The sequence below is a fragment of the Monodelphis domestica genome, chromosome 7 (genome assembly GCF_027887165.1).
Source record: "Monodelphis domestica isolate mMonDom1 chromosome 7, mMonDom1.pri, whole genome shotgun sequence".
Lineage (NCBI taxonomy): Eukaryota > Metazoa > Chordata > Mammalia > Didelphimorphia > Didelphidae > Monodelphis > Monodelphis domestica.
This window is the reverse complement of record NC_077233.1, coordinates 242,525,575-242,544,853: the sequence shown is the minus strand read 5'-3', so window position 1 is coordinate 242,544,853 and position 19,279 is coordinate 242,525,575. Positions and strand designations below refer to the sequence as shown.

The following is a 19,279-nucleotide window of genomic DNA, read 5'->3' as shown; positions in this document are numbered from 1 at the left end:
TCAAATTATTTCTGGAAACTCTTAGAATATTTTAATGTAATTATTTTATATCCAGGTACAGAAAAAATGTTGAGCTATATGACCAACACATTGGAGGACTGTACACATTCTCTGATCATCACCACTTCCCAAGCCTTTCCAAAATAGGAATTATGGGCAAGAGATAAGGAAATTTCAACTGTCTCCAAAGTCTGAGACACAAAGAACACTAACTATTTAATAATCCAGTCAACTAACAGCAGAAGAAGCTAGTCCCTCATACCTAACACTATCACCCAACATCACTCCTCTACCAGCCATGGAGGGTTAGATGCCACCCTCCACTTTCCTCCCTGCACTTCAGAAAACATAAGGCAACTGTAACAAGGCTGTACAAACATTGCCAGGGTTTTGGAGGCTCCAAAGGAAAATGTGGGAGAGAAGTATTGGGCTGCCTACCAAAGTGAAAATCTAGAACAGGGGTCCCCAAACTATGGCCTGCGAGCTACCTGCAGCCCCCTGAGGCCATTTATCTGGTCTCCACCGCCCTTCCTTAAGGGGCACCTATTTCATTGGTGGTCAGTGAGAGGAGCACTGTATGTGGCAGTGCCACAAAGCGCAGTGCCACTCACATTCAGTACTAATTCCAGTGACATAATCCTTTGTGTGGCAACTTATTCTGAGAGTAACTGAACAAGAATGGGGTGCTGCACAAAGGATTATATGGCTGCACAATGGAAGATGTCAGCATGGTGAGTGGCGATCTGGGGGAGGGGATTCCGCACTGTGTATACTGCTGCCTGGTATATTGGTGGCTGTGATGGGCCTGGGCAAGGTGTGACAGGTCCATAACAGCCAGCACTGCAGCCTCTGCTATCTCAGACAGCAATATACAGTGTCACAAGCTCAGCACTGCCTACAGTACTATATACAGGCATTGGATATGCCAGAATATAGTGTCTGTGTTCAAAGAATACAATTTGCATCAACACTATGAAACTCAACATAAAACAAAAAAAAATATGATTGTTTTGTCAGACATATGACAAAAAGATAAAATATTAAAACTGAAAAATACATTGAAAACTCAGCAAAATACTTTTGTGAAGCAGAAGCAGCTAAATATTTCATAACTGCAAGCAAGTTTTCAAGTTACCAAGCTAATAGCATGCACTGGCAGACCATCCGTGGAGGGAGAACTTGTTAAAGAGTGCCTTCTTTCTGTTGTTAAAGATATGTGTCCAGAAAAGGCAGACTTATTTAGTACAGTTAGTCTTTCAGGATCTACAATTACACCAAGAAATAGGAGACAATTTGCATCAGCATTTTCAGAACTCCACAAGAAAACTTTCCTATTTTTCCTTGGCACTCGAGAACAATGATGTTCGTGATTCTGCACAACTTCTAATTTTTGTTTGTGGGACAAATGACCATTTCAAAGTCACAGAAGAGCTTGCTGCACTGAAAAGCACCAAAGGAACAAGTACAGGAGAGGATATCTATGAAAAAGTTTCCCAAACTGTGAAGGAATTGGAGTAGGATTGGGCTAAACTAGCCAGTGTGACAACTGATGGTGCTCCTAGCATAAGTGGGGTCTAAGAAAGGAGTGATTGCTCACATTAACCAAGAGATGGTCAATTGTAACCATTCTTATCCAATAGCCATATACTGCCTCATTCACCAAAAAGTACTGCTCTGTAGTAAATCACTGAAGTGGGACTCTGTTATGAAAATTGTGGTATCTTGTGTTAACTTCATTAGATCTAAGGCACTAAACCACAGACAATTTCAGGAACTTTTGTCTGAGCTAAATGTTGCTTATGAAGATGTTCTGTACCACACAGAAGTCCATTGGCTGAGTCAAGGGAGAGTTTTGAGACATTTCTATGACTTACTTCCACAGATTACAGCTTGTATGCTTTCAAAAAACAAAGAAGTACCAGAGCTCAATGATGTAGAATGGAAATGGCACCTCCCCTTTCTGACAGATGTAACAGAGCTACTCAGCAGTTTCAATGTGCAACTTCAAGGAAAAGGGAAGCTCATCTGTGATATGCAATCATATGTGAAAGCATTTGAAGTACTAGACAATGATATCCTTTCTCAAGCTGAACTGCCAAGCATTCAGATTCTATTGCAGAGAACACAACTCTGATACAACTCTGATGGTCTGGTTACTTTGTTTGAATGCCAAATGTATATTTGCCTAAAAGACTATTTTATGAAAAACTCACACCTGACAAATGTTTACAAAGGGGTGAAAAGAAGCAACACAAGGGTCTTTGAAGAAATTTTGTCTCCAGGTCTCTGAAGAAATTTTGTATGGATTGTGAGACATGAAAGACACTGGCCCAGAGACCAACATGCATAGTGTGCCCACATCAAAGAAGGCATGCTTTATGAGCAGGTACTGGTTTTATTTTTGCATTTCCATGATTGAGTACCATTCTTGGCATGTAGTAATTCCTTGATATATATTTTTCATTAATTTATTAAGAAATTGAAAAGAAATCCTTTCTGAGCCAAGCAGAATTGCAGTAGCTCAAAAAAAACATAAAATGCATAATTTAATAAATCTCCATTCCAAACATTCATGTGGGCTGTTTGTGTCTAATCTGTGGTAAAGTCTTCACAGCTCATATTGATATTATCAATCACAGTCAAATACACTATTCATTGACCCCAATATGCTGATGCCATTTTGGTCTTCTTTGAATACCAAGCACAACAACCAAACAACTCTGCCAAAGAAATGAAAAACAGAGGGAAAGGTAGCAGGATACCAGCATGTAGTATATTATTAAGTCTGAGGGAAAGGTCTTGAAGTCTAGCTGGTTCTAAGACAGATTATTCTACTTGTTTCTGGAAAAGGGGAAACAGAGCTCCTGGGTGCAAGTGAAATGCAGAAGAGCCAGAAGGGCATGAAAACGGAGAAGTAATACCATTCACAACTGGGAAAAATGATCATAGAGAGGGCACATGGTAGCAATAAATTTCTCAGTCAGGGACAAAGATTAATTCATACCATGGGATAATACTCCTATTCTCTGTGCCACCTACAAAGATATAGTATTTCTAAAAGTGAAGTAAAGGAGAAAAAAGAGGACCAAGAGGCAAATTCCATAAGGCAGTAATATGGAGACTGTTTAGAAGTAACTAAGAATAAATACCTTAGATACATTAATTTAATGAAGAATATTGAATCAAAAGAAGGAATTAAAATTATTTTATTCTATAATATTATATTATATATTACATATGTTATATTAAAAGAGAATAAAGGTCCAAAATAGACTAAAAGAAAAGAGAAATGAGTGAGAAAATGAGGGCAAATTTTTTTTTAGAAAAAAGGCAAAAAAAGAAATTTATTTTCTTTGAAAATTTTATTTAGTTAATTTAGAACATTATCCCTTGGTTACAAGAATCATATTCTTTCCCTCCCTTCCCACCCTCCACTCCTTCCCATAGCCAATGCATGATTCCATTGGGTTTTATTTGTGTCCTTGATCAGAACCTATTTCCATGTTGTTGATGTTTGCACTAGGATGATAATTTAGAGTCTATATCCCCAATCATATTCCCCTTGACCCATGTAATCGAGCAGTTGTTTTTCTTTGGTGTTTCTGTTTACACAGTTTTTCCTTTGAATGTGGAATGTGTTCTTTCTCATAAATTCCTCAGAATTGTTCTGGATCATTGCATTGCTACTACTTTTGTTTTTCTTTTCTTTTTTTTCTTTTTAATTTAAATTAATTTAGTTAGTCAATTTAGAACATTATTTCTTGGTTACAAGAATTATATTATTTCCCTCCCTTCCCTCTTCCACCCTTCCCAATCTGGATCTGCAAAGCAAAGGGGCTCAGAACTTTTGGAACACCAATCAACGGAGGAAAGGAGACAGTTCCAATGGAACCTTGGAAAAAGCAGTTAAAAGGTTCCAGCTGCCAGAGACTTTAAATCCTTCTTGGCTGTTTCTACCTGAATGTGGAAGACAGACCCCTTCATCTCCTCTCTAGCCATTGCCTTCTACCTAGAATGAGCTGAAGAGAAATTTGGTTTAGCCCAGAAGAAACTTGTCAGCAGTGCTGTTAACATCTACCCTTAGGGGAAGATAATTTTGTTTTCTGAATTTACTATATTTCAAAATCTTCAAACAACAAGATAACCATAATTTCCCTTTCCCCTCCAACCTCTTCTTACCCCTTCTCCTCAAAGAATAAAAGATCCTGGTTGTGGGATTTGGTTATTAGGGGGGAAATCTTCAACTTACCATCTGTGAGAAGAATCCTTACCCAGACAGTTGGGAAAGAAACAGGAAGTAGTTCAGGGGAGGGGCTCAAGATTCAGTTTCTTCCTTGGCTTGCTTCCTGGTGCAACTTCTCTAAAATTTCCCACCACTATAATTAATCAAGTTTCTTTATCTACTACACATGGATATCTACTACTACAATTTGTTTAGCCATTTCCCAATTGAAGGGCATCCCCTCATTTTCCAATTTTTTGCCACCACAAAGAGCGGAGCTATGAATATTCTTGTACAAGTCTTTTTCCTTATTATCTCTTTGGGGTACAAACCCAGCAGTGCTATGGCTGGATTAAATGGCAGCCAGTCTTTTAGTGCCCTTTGGGCATAGTTCCAAATTGTCCTCCAGAATGGTTGGATCAATTCACAACTCCACCAGCATTGCATTAATGTCCTAACTTTGCCACATCCCCTCCAGCATTCATTACTTTCTTTTGCTGTTATGTTAGCCAATCTGCTAGGTGTGAAGCAATACCTGTAGTATTTATAGGGAAAGAATGGTGGATATGAAGAACAGGGGATATGGAAGATTTGTAGCAGGGAATGGAGGAGTTTAAGGGAGAGAGGGAATATGGCTGCCAGTGAGGTAAAGGGGAGAGATGCCCCTTGCCGAGAGGCTATTTTTGAACAAAATGGGGTGTCCAAGAAATGAGCCACTTGTGATAGCCTGCAGGGATATCTTCTCACTGGATTGCTGCCGAAGTTGCCCCAGAGCAGATAAATACGGACCCTCCTGAGGGACAAGCCATTCCCCAGAATTTGGTTGCCCAGCATGGGTCTGATAAGGAACATTTGTAATTGGATGACTGAATTGAAGTTTAGCTCCCTTTATGCCCCAGAAAAGATAGTCCACTTATCTAACTGTGATATTCAAATAATCAGTTTGGATTGAAGAGGTATCAGGGAAAAGGGAAGAGTGATGTCCCTAAAAAAGGTTGGAGTCTTTCTCAGTCTTGGAGCTGAGGCCAGGCCTCACAGGCTGATGGAGGGTTTCTCTTATTCCTGTCTACACTATATCTATGCTAGTTTTCTTAATTTCAAAATCATATCAGTAGACAGCAAGCAACAAGAAAAGTTCTGACCTTTAGAGCTGGTCGGGCCTGTCTCTTCGGGCTGAAGAAAATAAAGGCACTCTCATCCAGAGACTTGGAAGCCCAAACTCCTTGCACTCCCAATGCCAAGAAGGAATTTCTCTAGTCACAAGACCAACTGCCACTTCCAGTTGCCCCTTCCCCCACCAAGGGTCAGTCTTGACAATTTCTTCTCTCTCTAATAGTCCCACTGTTGCTTGTTCCAACACAGTGGCACAGAAAGCACAGAACTTTTTCTAGTTTCCTTTCCACATACCTCAGAGTTGTTTTGATTTGCATCTCTCTGATTATAAGCGATCTAGAACACTTTTTCAAGTGCTTATTTATAGTTTTAATTTATTCATCTGAAAATTGCCTATTCATGTCCCTTGCCCATTTATCAATTAGAGAATGGCTTGATTTTTTTGTACAAAAAATGAAATTTAAATACTTGGAACCAAAATGAAGAGAATGGGGATTTGTTTATCTATTTTACTGAGGGCAAGGGAGTTTTAGATAACTAGATAAAAGGAAAAAGGACAAAGGTTTTAAAAAGGTAAAAAAAAATTCTAAAATTGAGAAAGGGTCAAGAGATGGAGAGGTAGGACTTGAGGGTGAGGGGAAGAGAGCAAGAGGAAAGAACTTCATTAAAGCAGATTAAGCTAAAAAACAAAAAAAGGCCAAGTATTAGTCTTTACAAAGGAAAAAGGAACAATACGAATTGTGCAAAAACTTAAAAAAAATAGAAGAGAGTTGTAATAAAACATAAACTTATGTTTTATCACTTTATATGTGAGTTGACTAAACAGTCCAATAAAATAAAAAAGATAGAACAATTGGATAAGAAAAGAAAACCTCATAATTTATTGCTTAAAAGGACAAATTTTTTAAAAGATTAAAAATTAATGTCTCAAATGAGGTTGATTATGGTTCAGGTGAATCAAAAAAAATTCTATCCATCAAAGGAAAAAGGAAACACACACACACACACACACACACACACACACACACACACTCATACATACACACATACATAAAGAGAACAAAGAAACTGCATTAAGTTGAAAGGAAACAAAGACAACACAACAATATTAATATAGACATAGAAGACATAGATAGTAGCATATTAGTGACAGATTTTAATGTTCCACTCTCTATATGAATGATGAAAAAATGTAAATATTCATGCATAAGTATATACATGTATACATATGCAGATATACATATATTTATTTGTATATATACACACATATATAATTGAACCAATCACTAAAGAATCTAGAGCTAAAGGGCATATGGAATCTTGTAAATATCTCTTAAAGAATGTTTGTAATTGCTAGCAACACACAGAATTTTTACAACAACTAAGTATTCCTTATGTCCTAGAAGAAGTGCTAATAAACATAAAAAGGCAGAAATAGTAAATAAATCCTCTACCAACAATAACTCAAAAATAGTTATGAGCTTGAGCTTGACAAACAAAAAATACTGAACAAAATGGAAAGGTAACAATGAGCTCATAAATGAGTGGCTCAAAGAATAAATCATAGAAACAAAAAATAATTATATGATTGAAAATGATAATAATGAAATAACATTAAAAATCTGAGAGATCATTAATGTAATCCTCAAGGGAACCATATTTTAAAAATATCTACTAGTAGAAAAAGAGGGAAGACAAATGAAATGAATATTTAAAATTAGAAAGTTAACATATAAAGAAACTTAAGATTTACACATAAAAAGAGACATGAATATTGGAGGGAAAGTACACTATTAATATATACATAATAGTGGCAAATTAGACTAAAAACTGGTTCTTTTTTCTAGTTGTTTCTCCCATTGTATCAAAGTCCTCTCCCAGGTAGCCCAGTCCTTGGCCAAGCCTTTCCCTTTTATATCCATTGTAAAGCATCAGCCTCTACCTGATGATCTTATTTTGTACTTCTCATTTCCTTGTAGCAATGGTAATGCCAATCAATCATACTTCCCTGTTCTTAGTTCCCCAAATGGTATATAAGTTCCCCATGCTCTACTGTTCTTCACAGAATCTTCTGTCTGATTCATCCTCCTAGAGATACTGTCCCCAGAGCCCCAGGTTTTTGACTCTGTAGTATTTGGAGCTTGGCTCTGTGTAGTGAAACTATCTCTTTCCTGATTAAATACTTGGTTTTTCTGATTACTTTAGTATTTCTGTGTTTTTTCCAAGTTGACATAGGGAATAGGATACAATAGACTAGGACAGAAAAATAAAGGAGAGCACTTGTAGAAAATGAAATCACAACAGAACCAGGTGGAAAAATGAATTGTAAAAATTTACATTGAAGTTATATAACAAAACTAATGGTATAAGAGAATTAGATTATATTTTGGAATAACGAGTTTCACCTTTTTTTTTAAATCAATTATATGTAAAAAAAATCTAACATTTTTTAAAATTTTGAGTTCTAAATTCTCTTTGCCAATCTACCTAATTAATACATTTATTTTTACCCCAAAAGGATTATATTCATTTTTGCTGAGTATGTTATTCTTTGTTTTAATACTAGTTCCTTTACCTTCTTGATTATAATTCCAAGATCCACAATCCTTGGTTACCAAATCTTGGGTGAATCTGACAGTAGTTCTGCAATATTTGAACTGTTTCTTTTTGACCATTTTCAATATTTTCTCCTTGACATGGGAACTCAACAATTCCTAGGAGTTTTCACTTTAGGTTCTCTTTCAGGAAGTGATCAGCTGGTTCTTCCAATATCCATTTTCCCTCTGGTCCAAAGATATCAGTTCAATTGTCCTTGACAATGTTTTGTGATATGTTTTCTAGGTTATTTCTTTGATCATAACATTCGGGAACATCTAATTTGATTTTGAACATCCTCCCAGAAATTTTTGACATTGTTAATTACCTTTGTAAATCTCTAATAACATTCACTCTAGTGACTATCAAAGTTGGATTAAGTATATTGTATATTAGTCTATAGTTTTCTTACTATTGGTCCATCTGGAAAGAATTTATTTTGCTAGTGATCTAACTCTAATCTAGTCTAGATCTAAGGCTAATTTAAAATTTTAAATATAAGCAATCTAACCCTGAGTTGTGAGAAATTTTTACATACTATTTTTATTTTTTTTAGAAGTATTTACTACATTTTTGATTATATGAATAACTCTATTAAGTACTAAACCTCATAATGTAGTAGCTCCATTTTTTTTTTTGGTTTGTCATCTTCTTATATTTTTGCCACCACTGCATTAATAGCATGTGGCATTTTAGGATTATATCTTTCCATAAACTTTAGGAATATAATATCATCTGTGGTTTATGTAAGAATTAATGAAGTCATGTTATGAGAAATTCATTTAGCAGAGAAGATTTGAATTTAGGTCTTCCTGATTCCCCACCAAATAGTCCAACTACTGTACCATCTAGCTGGGTAAGGGAATCTAATATAGAATACAATGTATAAGTATGTTGGTTAAATAGGTAAATGATAATGATTAAGTGATGAATATGTGCCAGTCAATGAACTAATAAGTACATATTATGTCATTAAATAAGACTTTTCCTATCTTGAAAAATTTTATATTCTAATGGAAGAAGGCCTGCAAAGGAGCATGGCAACTATACTATATAAAGTTTTGTAATAATAAGAAGAATGAGTAGGTTTAAGTAGAGTGAAAGAGAAAAATATGGGATGATAGGATTTCTTGAAATAGAAGAAAGGAATTTCAGAGTTTTGGATTATGGAGGTAAAAATCTTTCTAGGTGATAGTGAGATTCAAGGTCAGAGTATTCCTGCTGGATATAAGTGAAATAGAATGAATGCTTAAATCATAGGAAATAAGTAGGTTCATGATCTAGTAGGTTAGAGTATTTGAGGGAACAACAAATATATTCAAGTCTGCCTACACCTTCCTGTCTCAGTAATCTGGGGTCCAGTTATGTTGATTTCCTTGTTGCTCCTGCTGCAGAACACTCCAACTCCTGACTCCAGACAAGTTCACCTGATATTCTCTTTCTCTAAATCTCTTCCTCCTGTCTTTCTTTGTTTTCTTCTGCCTCACTTAAAGTCATACTTTCTCCAAAAAGATCTGCACCTGGGATCTATATCACTTCCTGCCTCTTTGAACTTAATAACTACCATTTGAGATGATCTCCAATTGTCTTGCATCTATCTTGTTTATCCATGAATATTGAATATCATCTCCTTCACTGAAACATGGCCTCCCTGAGAGCAGCAAAATTCTTCCTTCCTTCCTTCCTTCCTTCCTTCCTTCCTTCCTTCCTTCCTTCCTTCCTTCCTTCCTTCCTTCTTCCTTCCTTCCTTCCTTCCTTCCTTCCTTCCTTCCTTCCTTCCTTCCTTCCTTCCTTCCTTCCTTCCTTCCTTCCTTCCTTCCTTCCTTCTTCTTTCTTTCTCCTTCCTACCTCTTCCTTCCCTCCCTCCCTCCCTCCCTCCCTCCCTCCCTCCCTTCCTTCCTCCCTCCCTCCCTCTTTCCCTCTTCTTTCTTTCTTTCTTTCTTTCTTTCTTTCTTTCTTTCTTTCTTTCTTTCTTTCTTTCTTTCTTTCTTTCTTTCTTTCTTTCTTTCTTTCTTTCTTTCTTTCTTTCTTTCTTTCTTTCTTTCTTTCTTTCTTTCTTTCTTTCTCCCCTTTTATTTGTTTTAGATAGATGATGTTGCCTCAATAGTGACCTCCATAATTCAGCTAGAATGTCAGGGATTAACCCTCTTCCAAGCTTAAGTTCCAGGCTTAGTAATACTGGTGAATAGTAGGATTTGTTAAGGAAGAAAATTCATCTAAATTGCTCATAAATAACTAAAAGAATTTTTGCATTGTTTTGATTTGTGTATGGGTTTTTATGAGTCCTTTATGACTTCTTTATTTTTTACCTTTAGGAAGTATTACTGTACCTTACTTAGTATTACTGTATCTTGCCTTAACTTAGCCTTTTAAACATTTTTCCCCTGTTTCCTCACAGAAAAAGTGAATATTTCTCTGTGGGATGATAACAGCTGATGCTAGCCCTGCAAGTTGATTTTGTTTCATTCTCCCACATCCAGATTCACACTTCCCCCCCCCCCCCCCCTCTCTCTCTCTCTCTCTCTCTCTCTCCTCTCTCTCTCTCTCTCTCTCTCTCTCTTTCTCTCTCTTCTCTCTTTCTCTCTTTCTCTCTCTCTCTCTCTCTCTCTCTTCTTCTTCTTTCTTTCTTTCTTTCTTTCTTTCTTTCTTTTCTTTCTTTCTTTCTTTCTTTCTTTCTTTCTTTCTTTCTTTCTTTCTTTCTTTCTTTCTTTCTTTCTTTTCTTTCTTTCTTTCTTTCTTTCTTTCTTTCTTTCTTTCTTTCTTTCTTTCTTTCTTTCTTTCTTTCTTTTCTTTCTTTCTCTATTGCTTAGCATAATACCTAGGATGAAGTACACACTTAAGAAATATTTGTTGATTGACTGATTGACACAAGCATTAGGAAGAGGGATATAATGGGAGGAAGACTGAACCAGGTATTGAATGCCTGAGAAAGGGTGGCATATGATTTAATGTCCAGTAAATCACGGTAACCAGAATCTGGACAGAATGATAGACATGGATAAAGTAAATCTCAGTAGAGAAGCTGATTCATGATGGTGACAAAGTATTCTGGAAATTGCAATGAAAAACTGCATACCCTACACATATTACTTTAAATAGAGCAAAGTTTATGAGGAAATAAAGTAAGAATATTATATTTCAATTTTCATTAAGACTCCATTCCTTTGATGGTGGAAGATATCCTTATTTTTTATTATGATTATCCTTGAACTTTACCTTATTGATAATAGTTGTCATTCACATGTGTGAATTTTAGATTTACCTCCACCCCTGCTTAGACTAGCCACCAGGAATGTATATACCCCTACTTAAGGACTAAGTGTTGAGGAGGATGGTCTATGACAGACATGTGCTAGCAAGTGACAAATAAGAAACAAATGACAGACCCCCTGAGCCCTAAGTCAAGCTTAAGCTACTTTGGTACATGTGAGATACAGGAAGTGATGTAAAAAAGTGATCTATATATTTTTGTGTCACTTTATCTTTCTAGCCTCTTGGGTGGAGATGTGGCTCTGGCTCTCTCACGGAGACATGACTCTTGCCCTGTCTCTTGCTCATGGAGACATTGATCTTTGTTGGCAATGTGGGGAGTGCTGGAGGTGTTTGGCATCTTGGTTCTTGGAATCTTGGCATGAGTGTGCTAGGTGAGTGGATTTACTGATTCCTTTTTCCTTTATCTCATAAAAGCCTCTCTTAGGAGGCTTAGGAGGCTTATCCTCTTAGGAGGCCCCTCATCTTGGAGTAGACCTCGTGGCTGGAAGCTGAGCTAGTTTTCATCTTCTGAGGAGGCCTCGTGGCTGAGTTCTCTGAACTTCCCTTGGCTTAGGCTAGACCACAGAAATCTTATACCCCTTTCTCTGTCTCTTATTATTAATTCCTTCCCTTTATATTAATTAAACCACCATCAAATTCCCAAACTTATTTCCGTATTTTTATTGGGATTTGAATTAATCCCTGGCAATCACCCTAAATTTACCCCTTACACATGTGATGATTATATGTTATTGTTGTTACTTTATATAATATTGTTCTGGTCTTATTCACTTTATTTTGCATAATTTCATATGTCTTTTCAGGGTTTTTGATTGTTGTTTTTGTGGTCACTCTAAGTCAAAATTATAAAAAGCTGCCTAATCTCACCAGCACCATTTCCTCTCATCTCATTCTTTTCTAAAGGTTTGACAGTTGTGATTCTGATTACATTAGTCAAGTAAAACTGTTTTCTCCAAAGTTGCCAACAATCTCTTAATTGACAAATTTAATTAACTTTTCAAAAAATCAATTCTCATCTTTTTTAATCTCACTGTAGCATTTGACAATGTCAACAACTTGTACTCTCCTATTTATGTGTTTGTAATATTCTGTCTTCTTGTTTCTCTTCCAACTTATCTGATCCTTTTCAATCTTCTTTGATGTATTATCATCTATTTTATTTATGTCATATCACTCACTGTGAATGTAACCTAATGCTATGTCCTAGGGCCTAGAACCTTTTATTTCTTTTCTCTCTATGGTTTTTCACTTGATAACTTCATCATCTCCTTTGGGTTGCATTGTTATTCTATGCATATGACTATCAGATCTATGTGAATAGTCCTAATATTTTTTTCCTCTAGTTTCACATGGACAACTGCCAATTTGGCTTTTACCATTAGATATCCTTTGGGCATTAAAAGTTCAAAACAACTAAAATGTAACTCATTTTATTTTTTACAACATCCATCACATTTTATCTCTCTTTTTCATTCTAGGAAACCACTACTTTTTCAGTCACACAGGCTCCCCATGTCAGTGTTACCCTTGACTCCCCATTCTCATTTATCCTTCATAATTACTTACCAAACATTGGTCATAACTCAACAATATCTCTTTCATCTCCCCCCTTCTCTATATTCACACAGCCACCACTTTCCTCATCTCTTTCTTGGACTATTACAATAGATTCTTGTCTCAAATCTCTCTCTTCTACAATTTAGCATCTACTACACTGTCAAAGTAATTTTCCTCAGGTACAGATATGATCATGTCATTTCCTGACTTAAATTTTAGTGGCTCCCCAACAATTGTAGTGTTAAGCATACATTTGCTTTTGCTCTTTAGTTCTCTTCATAATGTAATATCATTCTACTCCCTTTACAACCTTATTGCATATTATGCTCCTTCACACACTCCTCACTTCATTCATAGTGTATATCTTTCTGTTCCTCCCCCATAATACTATATTGGACTAACTCTCCCACATTCCTGAACCATTCTCCCTTCTCACCACCATCTCTTATAATATCCATCAAAACTCAGTTCACATTCCAAATTCTGCAGGAGGCTAATCTCCAGTTATCATATCCAACAATAAATAGAAGATTTACTTAACCAGAGCAAAAGAGGAAATTCAGTGGGGGTATGAGTTATCCGTCATAGTCCATAGTTAATTTTCAGAATATGCATGTAGCTTTCTAGTGACTATTCTTTTGTACTTTTAAGATGGAGGAGTGAAGTCAACATCCTGAATGTTTTGTTCTCAAAGCCTACAAAATTCAAGAATGGTCTCAATGTCTTTTAAGGAAAAACTAGCCAAACTTCATGTGGAGCAGGGATGAGGATATTATTCAGATCTTGCCTTTACTTTTACACTTCACATATACGTGTAAATCTTGTCTCTCTCATTAAAACTTAGCTTTAAAAAGCCAAGGATTATGTCATTTTGTCTTTATAATCCCAGCATCAAGCATAGTGTCTGACTGATAGTAGTCTTTTAACGAATGTATTTGAATGGTTAATTTATTGTAATGCATCATAGATGTTAAAAATTATTAAATGAATGAATTATCTTTTTAGTATATATTTTTGTTACTCTGGGCAAAGTCATTTGTATCTTGGTATCTGAAGAAAAAGCATAAAAAGCCAAAAAAAAGTAATTTTTTTCATAGATGTGCTCAATTGAGTATCATGACTTCACTGCAATAGAAGATTAAAGAAAATGTGATAGACAATAGGTAATTAGTGAAAAAGGCAATCATTGACTTTCCTCCCTGTTAAATTGAAGTTGAAGTACATTTTACATTAAATATGTATGCATACAACTCTTGATGATTAAGAGACTGTATATCTAATTGTGTCCCTTCTCCGCCCCCTTGAATTCATCCCTTTCTCTTCTGCTATTTGCCTTGTGATCATTTTGTTGCCCATTTTCCTTTTTTTTTCCCCAGGTGAGCAAGGATAGAGAAAATGGAGTTAAATCCATATGCCAATTTTGCTTCCACCAATTGACTCCTGGAAAAGATGTTATAGAGCAAAAACTGTAAGATAATATGGAAAATGAAAGTATGTTTAGATTTTTCTAATTCCCTATTACTTTGGAGAAATAAGACGGCTGAAGCAACATATCTATATATCCATAATGATAGCTTTATTTTGGGCAGCTAGGTAATACTGTAGATAAAGCAATAGACCTAGAGACAGGTATTCCTGAGTTGAAATCCTGTCTCAGATATTTATTAGGCAGGTGACCCTGGACAACTCATTTAACTTCTGAACTATCTCAGTTTCCACATCTGTAAAATATGAATAAAATTGCATTTACCTCTCAAAGTTGTTGTGAAGGAAAAAAGAGAAAATATTTGTAAATCACTTGTAAAGGGTAAAATTATGGCTGAGTCTTCTATCTTCTAAAGAATGGTCTGATTAGGGTGGAATAGTTGTTGTTTTTTTGCTTTTTGTTTTCTGTGTTTTTTTTTTGTTGTTGTTGTTTGAGTACTAACTCTCTTTAATTGGAAAACTTTTTTTAAGCTTTATTGATGCTTGTTTACACCAAGTATTTCCCAATATCATCCCTCCCCAATAGAAATCACTCCCTTGTCACAAAGATAGTTAAGCAAAATTGACTGATGGTGTTTATGCAACATTTAACATCATCAGTCCCTCTCTCTCTCTAATGAAAAGGTACAAATATGTTTCATCCCACTGGAACCATTTGACTTCAGTTGCCCCTTTAGGGTTATTTTCATTTATATTATTGTAGTCATTACATATAGTTTTCCTAGCCTTCACTCTGCATTTGTTTCTATGTCTTCTCATATTTCTCCAAATTCTCCTCCATATTCATAATTATTTTACAGCTTATTAATTTTCTATCCATATGCCTGGTTTTTCAACCATTCCCTCATCAATGGACCCCTGCTTTCTCTCTAGTCTTTTATTTCCAAAACATGTATTGCTGCACATACTTTGTTATAAAAAGAAGCATTTTTTTTCTGTCGTTGAACTCCTCAGGAACCCAATAGTGGGATCAAGAGATCAAAGTATCTAAACAATTTAACAACTTGTTTATTATAATTCCAAATAATTTTCCATAATGATTGGGACCAATTTTCAACTTAAAAAGTGCATTAATGTGCCTATTTTCCCCAAACAGTTCTAATCTATTTCTTTATTTTCTCATCTTTGTCCCCTTGATGGGTATGAAATGAAAGCTCAGTTCATTTAATGCATTTTTTAGCTCATTAATTTGAGACATTTTTTCATATGATTGTTGCTAGTTTTGCAGTTCTTCTTTTGAAAACTGTTCATATCCTTTAATGACTTATCAGGGAATGAATCTTAGTCTTAGACTAAAGTAGATATATGTGTGTGAATTCTTTGTAATTCTAGGATTATCAAACTTTTATTCAAGCACTGCCAAGCCAAAAAGAACATTCTGGTCCATCATTGCCTGTTCTCCATATTATCCTATTAACCCCACTATTCCACCCCTTGTCATTTGGCTTCTATCTCTACCACAATTACACATAACATTATTTTTTTAAAGGTCACTAATAACTTTTAACTTCCAAGTTGAATAGCCTTTTCTCAGTCCCATCACTTCATTCACTCACATAACATCCAACACTGAGACATTTCGAATGACTTTGTGGGAGACATCAGCCAGCAGGAGCAGTCCTCCATCTGTCTGCCTGATGTTAGCTACATATCCTGGCCAGATTTGCAACCTATGTTGTCGTAGTATCATAGCACTTGTAGGATCATAGAAATTTCTTCCCACAAGCTTCATATCTAAAAGTTTCATCACCCCCCGGAAAACAACATTGTAGAAAGGAATACACAAGTCAGAGCTAGGTTCCAAGATCTTGGTCATCTGAATTTTGATGCTGATCTCAGTACCATCAGTCTTCCTCTCACTCTTCAACTCAACAGCCTGCTGAAGTCTAATGGGTAGATAGAGTATGGATCCATCAAAAGCAGTGACATCTCCAGTGATAGATCGATGGTCCTTCAACATGCCAAACCTCATACTTTTGCATTCTACATTGACACTGACACACAGCTTCATTCTGACAGTGTATTTTGACTAGGTTCAATCCTGAGGGTTGAGGGGTTCCTTTTGATCCTTGTTTCACAAGGGGCTCTTGTTTCTCCATTTATTCAAAAGGAATATCTGGAGCATGATCTTGATAGAGTGGGAAGGAGGATTTGGATGATGGTAGTGATGATGATGATGATAATGGTGGATTATCTGGAGATAAGAAATCACTTGGTGCTTTATATATTGCTCTGCCTACACCAATAGCTAGTCTTCCCAAAGGGACTTCCATATTCCCTCTTCCAAGTATCCTATTCCAACCAAGGGAGACTGAAGCCATCTTGCTGTCCCCAGCTGCCAACACTGAAGGGCCAGGAAAAGTTGGCTGTTTTAGAAGCTCTTCTTGGCCTTTCGAGGCCTTATTAAAACTCAAACCTTGGCCTAAAATGCCTCTACCAGAGTCCGAGTGCAGCCACTGAGCATGGAGGTTGTCTGATAGGAACTTGGGCACTAGTAGAGCGAGCAGCATGGCTGATCAACTGACAGAAGAGCAAATTGCAGAATTCAAAGAAGCCTTTTCACTATTTGACAAGGATGGAGATGGTACTATAACAACAAAGGAATTGGGAACTGTAATGAGGTCACTTGGGCAAAACCCCACTGAAGCTGAATTGTAGGATATGATTAATGAAGTAGATGCTGATGGTAATGGCATAATTGACTTTCCAGAATTTCTGACTATGATGGCAAGAAAAATGAAAGACACAGACAGTGAAGAAGAAATTAGAGAAGCATTCCGTGTGTTTGACAAGGATGGAAATGGTTATATTAGTGCAGCAGAACTTCGCCATGTGATGACAAACCTTGGAGAGAAGTTAACAGAAGAAGAGGTTGATGAAATGATCAGGGAAGCAGATATTGATGGTGATGGTCAAGTAAACTATGAAGAGTTTGTACAAATGATGACAGCAAAGTGAAGACATTGTACAGAATGTGTTAGAATTTCTTGTACAAAATTGTTTATTTGCCTTTTCTTTGTAACTTATCTGTAAAAGGTTTCCCCCCCTACTGTCAAAAGGATATGCATGTGTAGTAATTAGGACTTCATTCCTCCATGTTTTTCTTCCCCTTATCTTACTGTCATTGTCCTGAAACTTTATTTTGGAAAATTGATCAAGTAACATGTTGCATGTGGCTTACTCTGGATATATCTAAGCCCTTCTGCACATCTAAACATAGATGGAGTTGGTCAAATGAGGGAACATCTGGGTTATGCCTTTCTTTTTTTAAAGAAGTAGTTTTCTTTAGGAGCTGTCAGCATGTTCTTGTTGAAGTGTGGAGTTGTAACTCTGCATGGACTATGGACAGTCAACAATATGTACTTAAAGTTGCACTATTGCAAAACGGGTGTATTATCCAGGTATTCGTACACTATTTTTTTGTACTGCTGGTCCTGTACCAGAAAACATTTTCTTCTATTGTTACTTGCTTTTTAAACTTTGTTTAGCCAATTATTTAAAAAAAAATCTGCTTATGGTACAATTTGCCTCAAATCCATTCCAAGTTGTATATGTTTTCCAATAAAAAAATAATTACAATTAAAAAAATAAAATAAAATGCCTCTACCCAAGGTTGGTATCTCTCTTCTCAAAGGGGAGTGGGGAGCTGTTTCAAAACCCATTCTACGGAACATAGATGGTAAACCAACAGACTCGTGTTGTAATAGCTCACAACGTAGATTTGGTTCCTTTGGCCTCCCAAATGAATTGCCTTGGACTGTCTGTCCTGCTCTGCCCATAGTCCTGTCCATAAGTTTGGGAACATGTGGCCGAGATCCTGGTAGCCATAGATATGGAAGTGAATGGAAAGGAGGAGTTCCTCTGAATGGAGGTCTAATAGGATCCATTGGATGGCTGTTGAGGACATGGGTGTTGATCCTGTTTTATCTAAACACCTTTACGATTGAGAGCTTCCTGCTTCGAGCTCCCCACGGACTCTCACTCCTGGTACCGAAGAAGCCACATCTCCTCCCACTGTGGAATAGTTTTAAAATTCACACATTGTGCAAACCTTTAAGCATAAATTCCAACTATAATGTTTTTTCCATACACAATTTTTAAATACCTAGTAGCAGAGAAAAATAAAATAAATCACATTAAACTGAGAATCAGAAAACATGAGTCCAATCCCTACTTCAGTTTCAACTAGCTGGTTGTAGTAAATTTTTTCTGAGTTATATTGGCTTTGTTGTTGTTGTTGTTGTTGGTTTTTGGGGGGGAGAAGTTCTCCCTCTGTGTAGTAAGACATTTTTTTCAATATTTTCACTTTTTTTAGCTATACAAAGAAACACTTTAAATTGATTTTCTCTCTCCCTACCCACCCCCAACCAAGGTAGTAAGTAGTCGGATAAAGCCTATAATCACTTACTTACATACTTATGAATTGTTTACTGTTAGATTCAAATTAATATCCAATAACTCCAAGTATTATGTTTTATAAGATCTATTAGTAATTACTTGGAGTAGAAGAAATAAAAGAACAAAAGAAAAAAACCTAAGTGAAAACCATGTGAGTAAAATTCTCCTGCATGGTTCCAACACAACCTACCACAGCCACATTCCTAGGAAGACAAGAGCAAGGGTGGAGCTACACAAAACTTATATCTTCCCTAGTATGTTAGCTTAAATACACAAATGGTAAGCTGAAAGAGAGAATCCTGGGGTGGGAAATTCTAATTACACAATCCCCCCTGTGATTCCATTGGGAAATTAGTATGTAGAAATGTCCCAGATTTACATGCCTAGATTCCCCAATGAATAAGTACACATAACTAATATCTCTAAAGATCTTTAACTGGGGGTAGATACAATATCGCACTTTCTATAGGGAAATTACAATAAATTGGGGATAAGAGGTAAATAAAAGAAAAAGAGAACAAAACTAATGATTGCTAGGTACACTGACAAAAAGCCAATAAAGGGGCAGTCCCCTTTGGCATAAGAGTTTACATTCAAAATAAATGCATTCAACCCCTCACAATTTAATTCTCTATA

General features: G+C 36.2%; 1 protein-coding gene and 1 pseudogene across 1 annotated transcript; one reads left to right on the top strand and one right to left on the bottom strand.

The window, feature by feature from the left end:
* Positions 1 to 15,797: 15,797 nt before the first annotated feature.
* LOC103100444 (piwi-like protein 2) lies at positions 15,798 to 18,132 on the bottom strand (annotated as a pseudogene).
* Positions 16,689 to 17,843, top strand: LOC100016775 (calmodulin-1-like). Its single transcript, XM_056806634.1, has one exon. It carries the CDS (start codon positions 16,907 to 16,909, stop codon positions 17,201 to 17,203), a length of 297 nt encoding a protein of 98 aa, XP_056662612.1. The 5' UTR covers positions 16,689 to 16,906; the 3' UTR covers positions 17,204 to 17,843.
* Positions 18,133 to 19,279: the final 1,147 nt, after the last annotated feature.

What these genes read in the sequence shown, in the direction of transcription:
- LOC100016775 (XM_056806634.1), top strand. Translation starts at nt 16,907, where the DNA reads ATGATTAATGAAGTAGATGCTGATGGTAATGGCATAATTGACTTTCCA.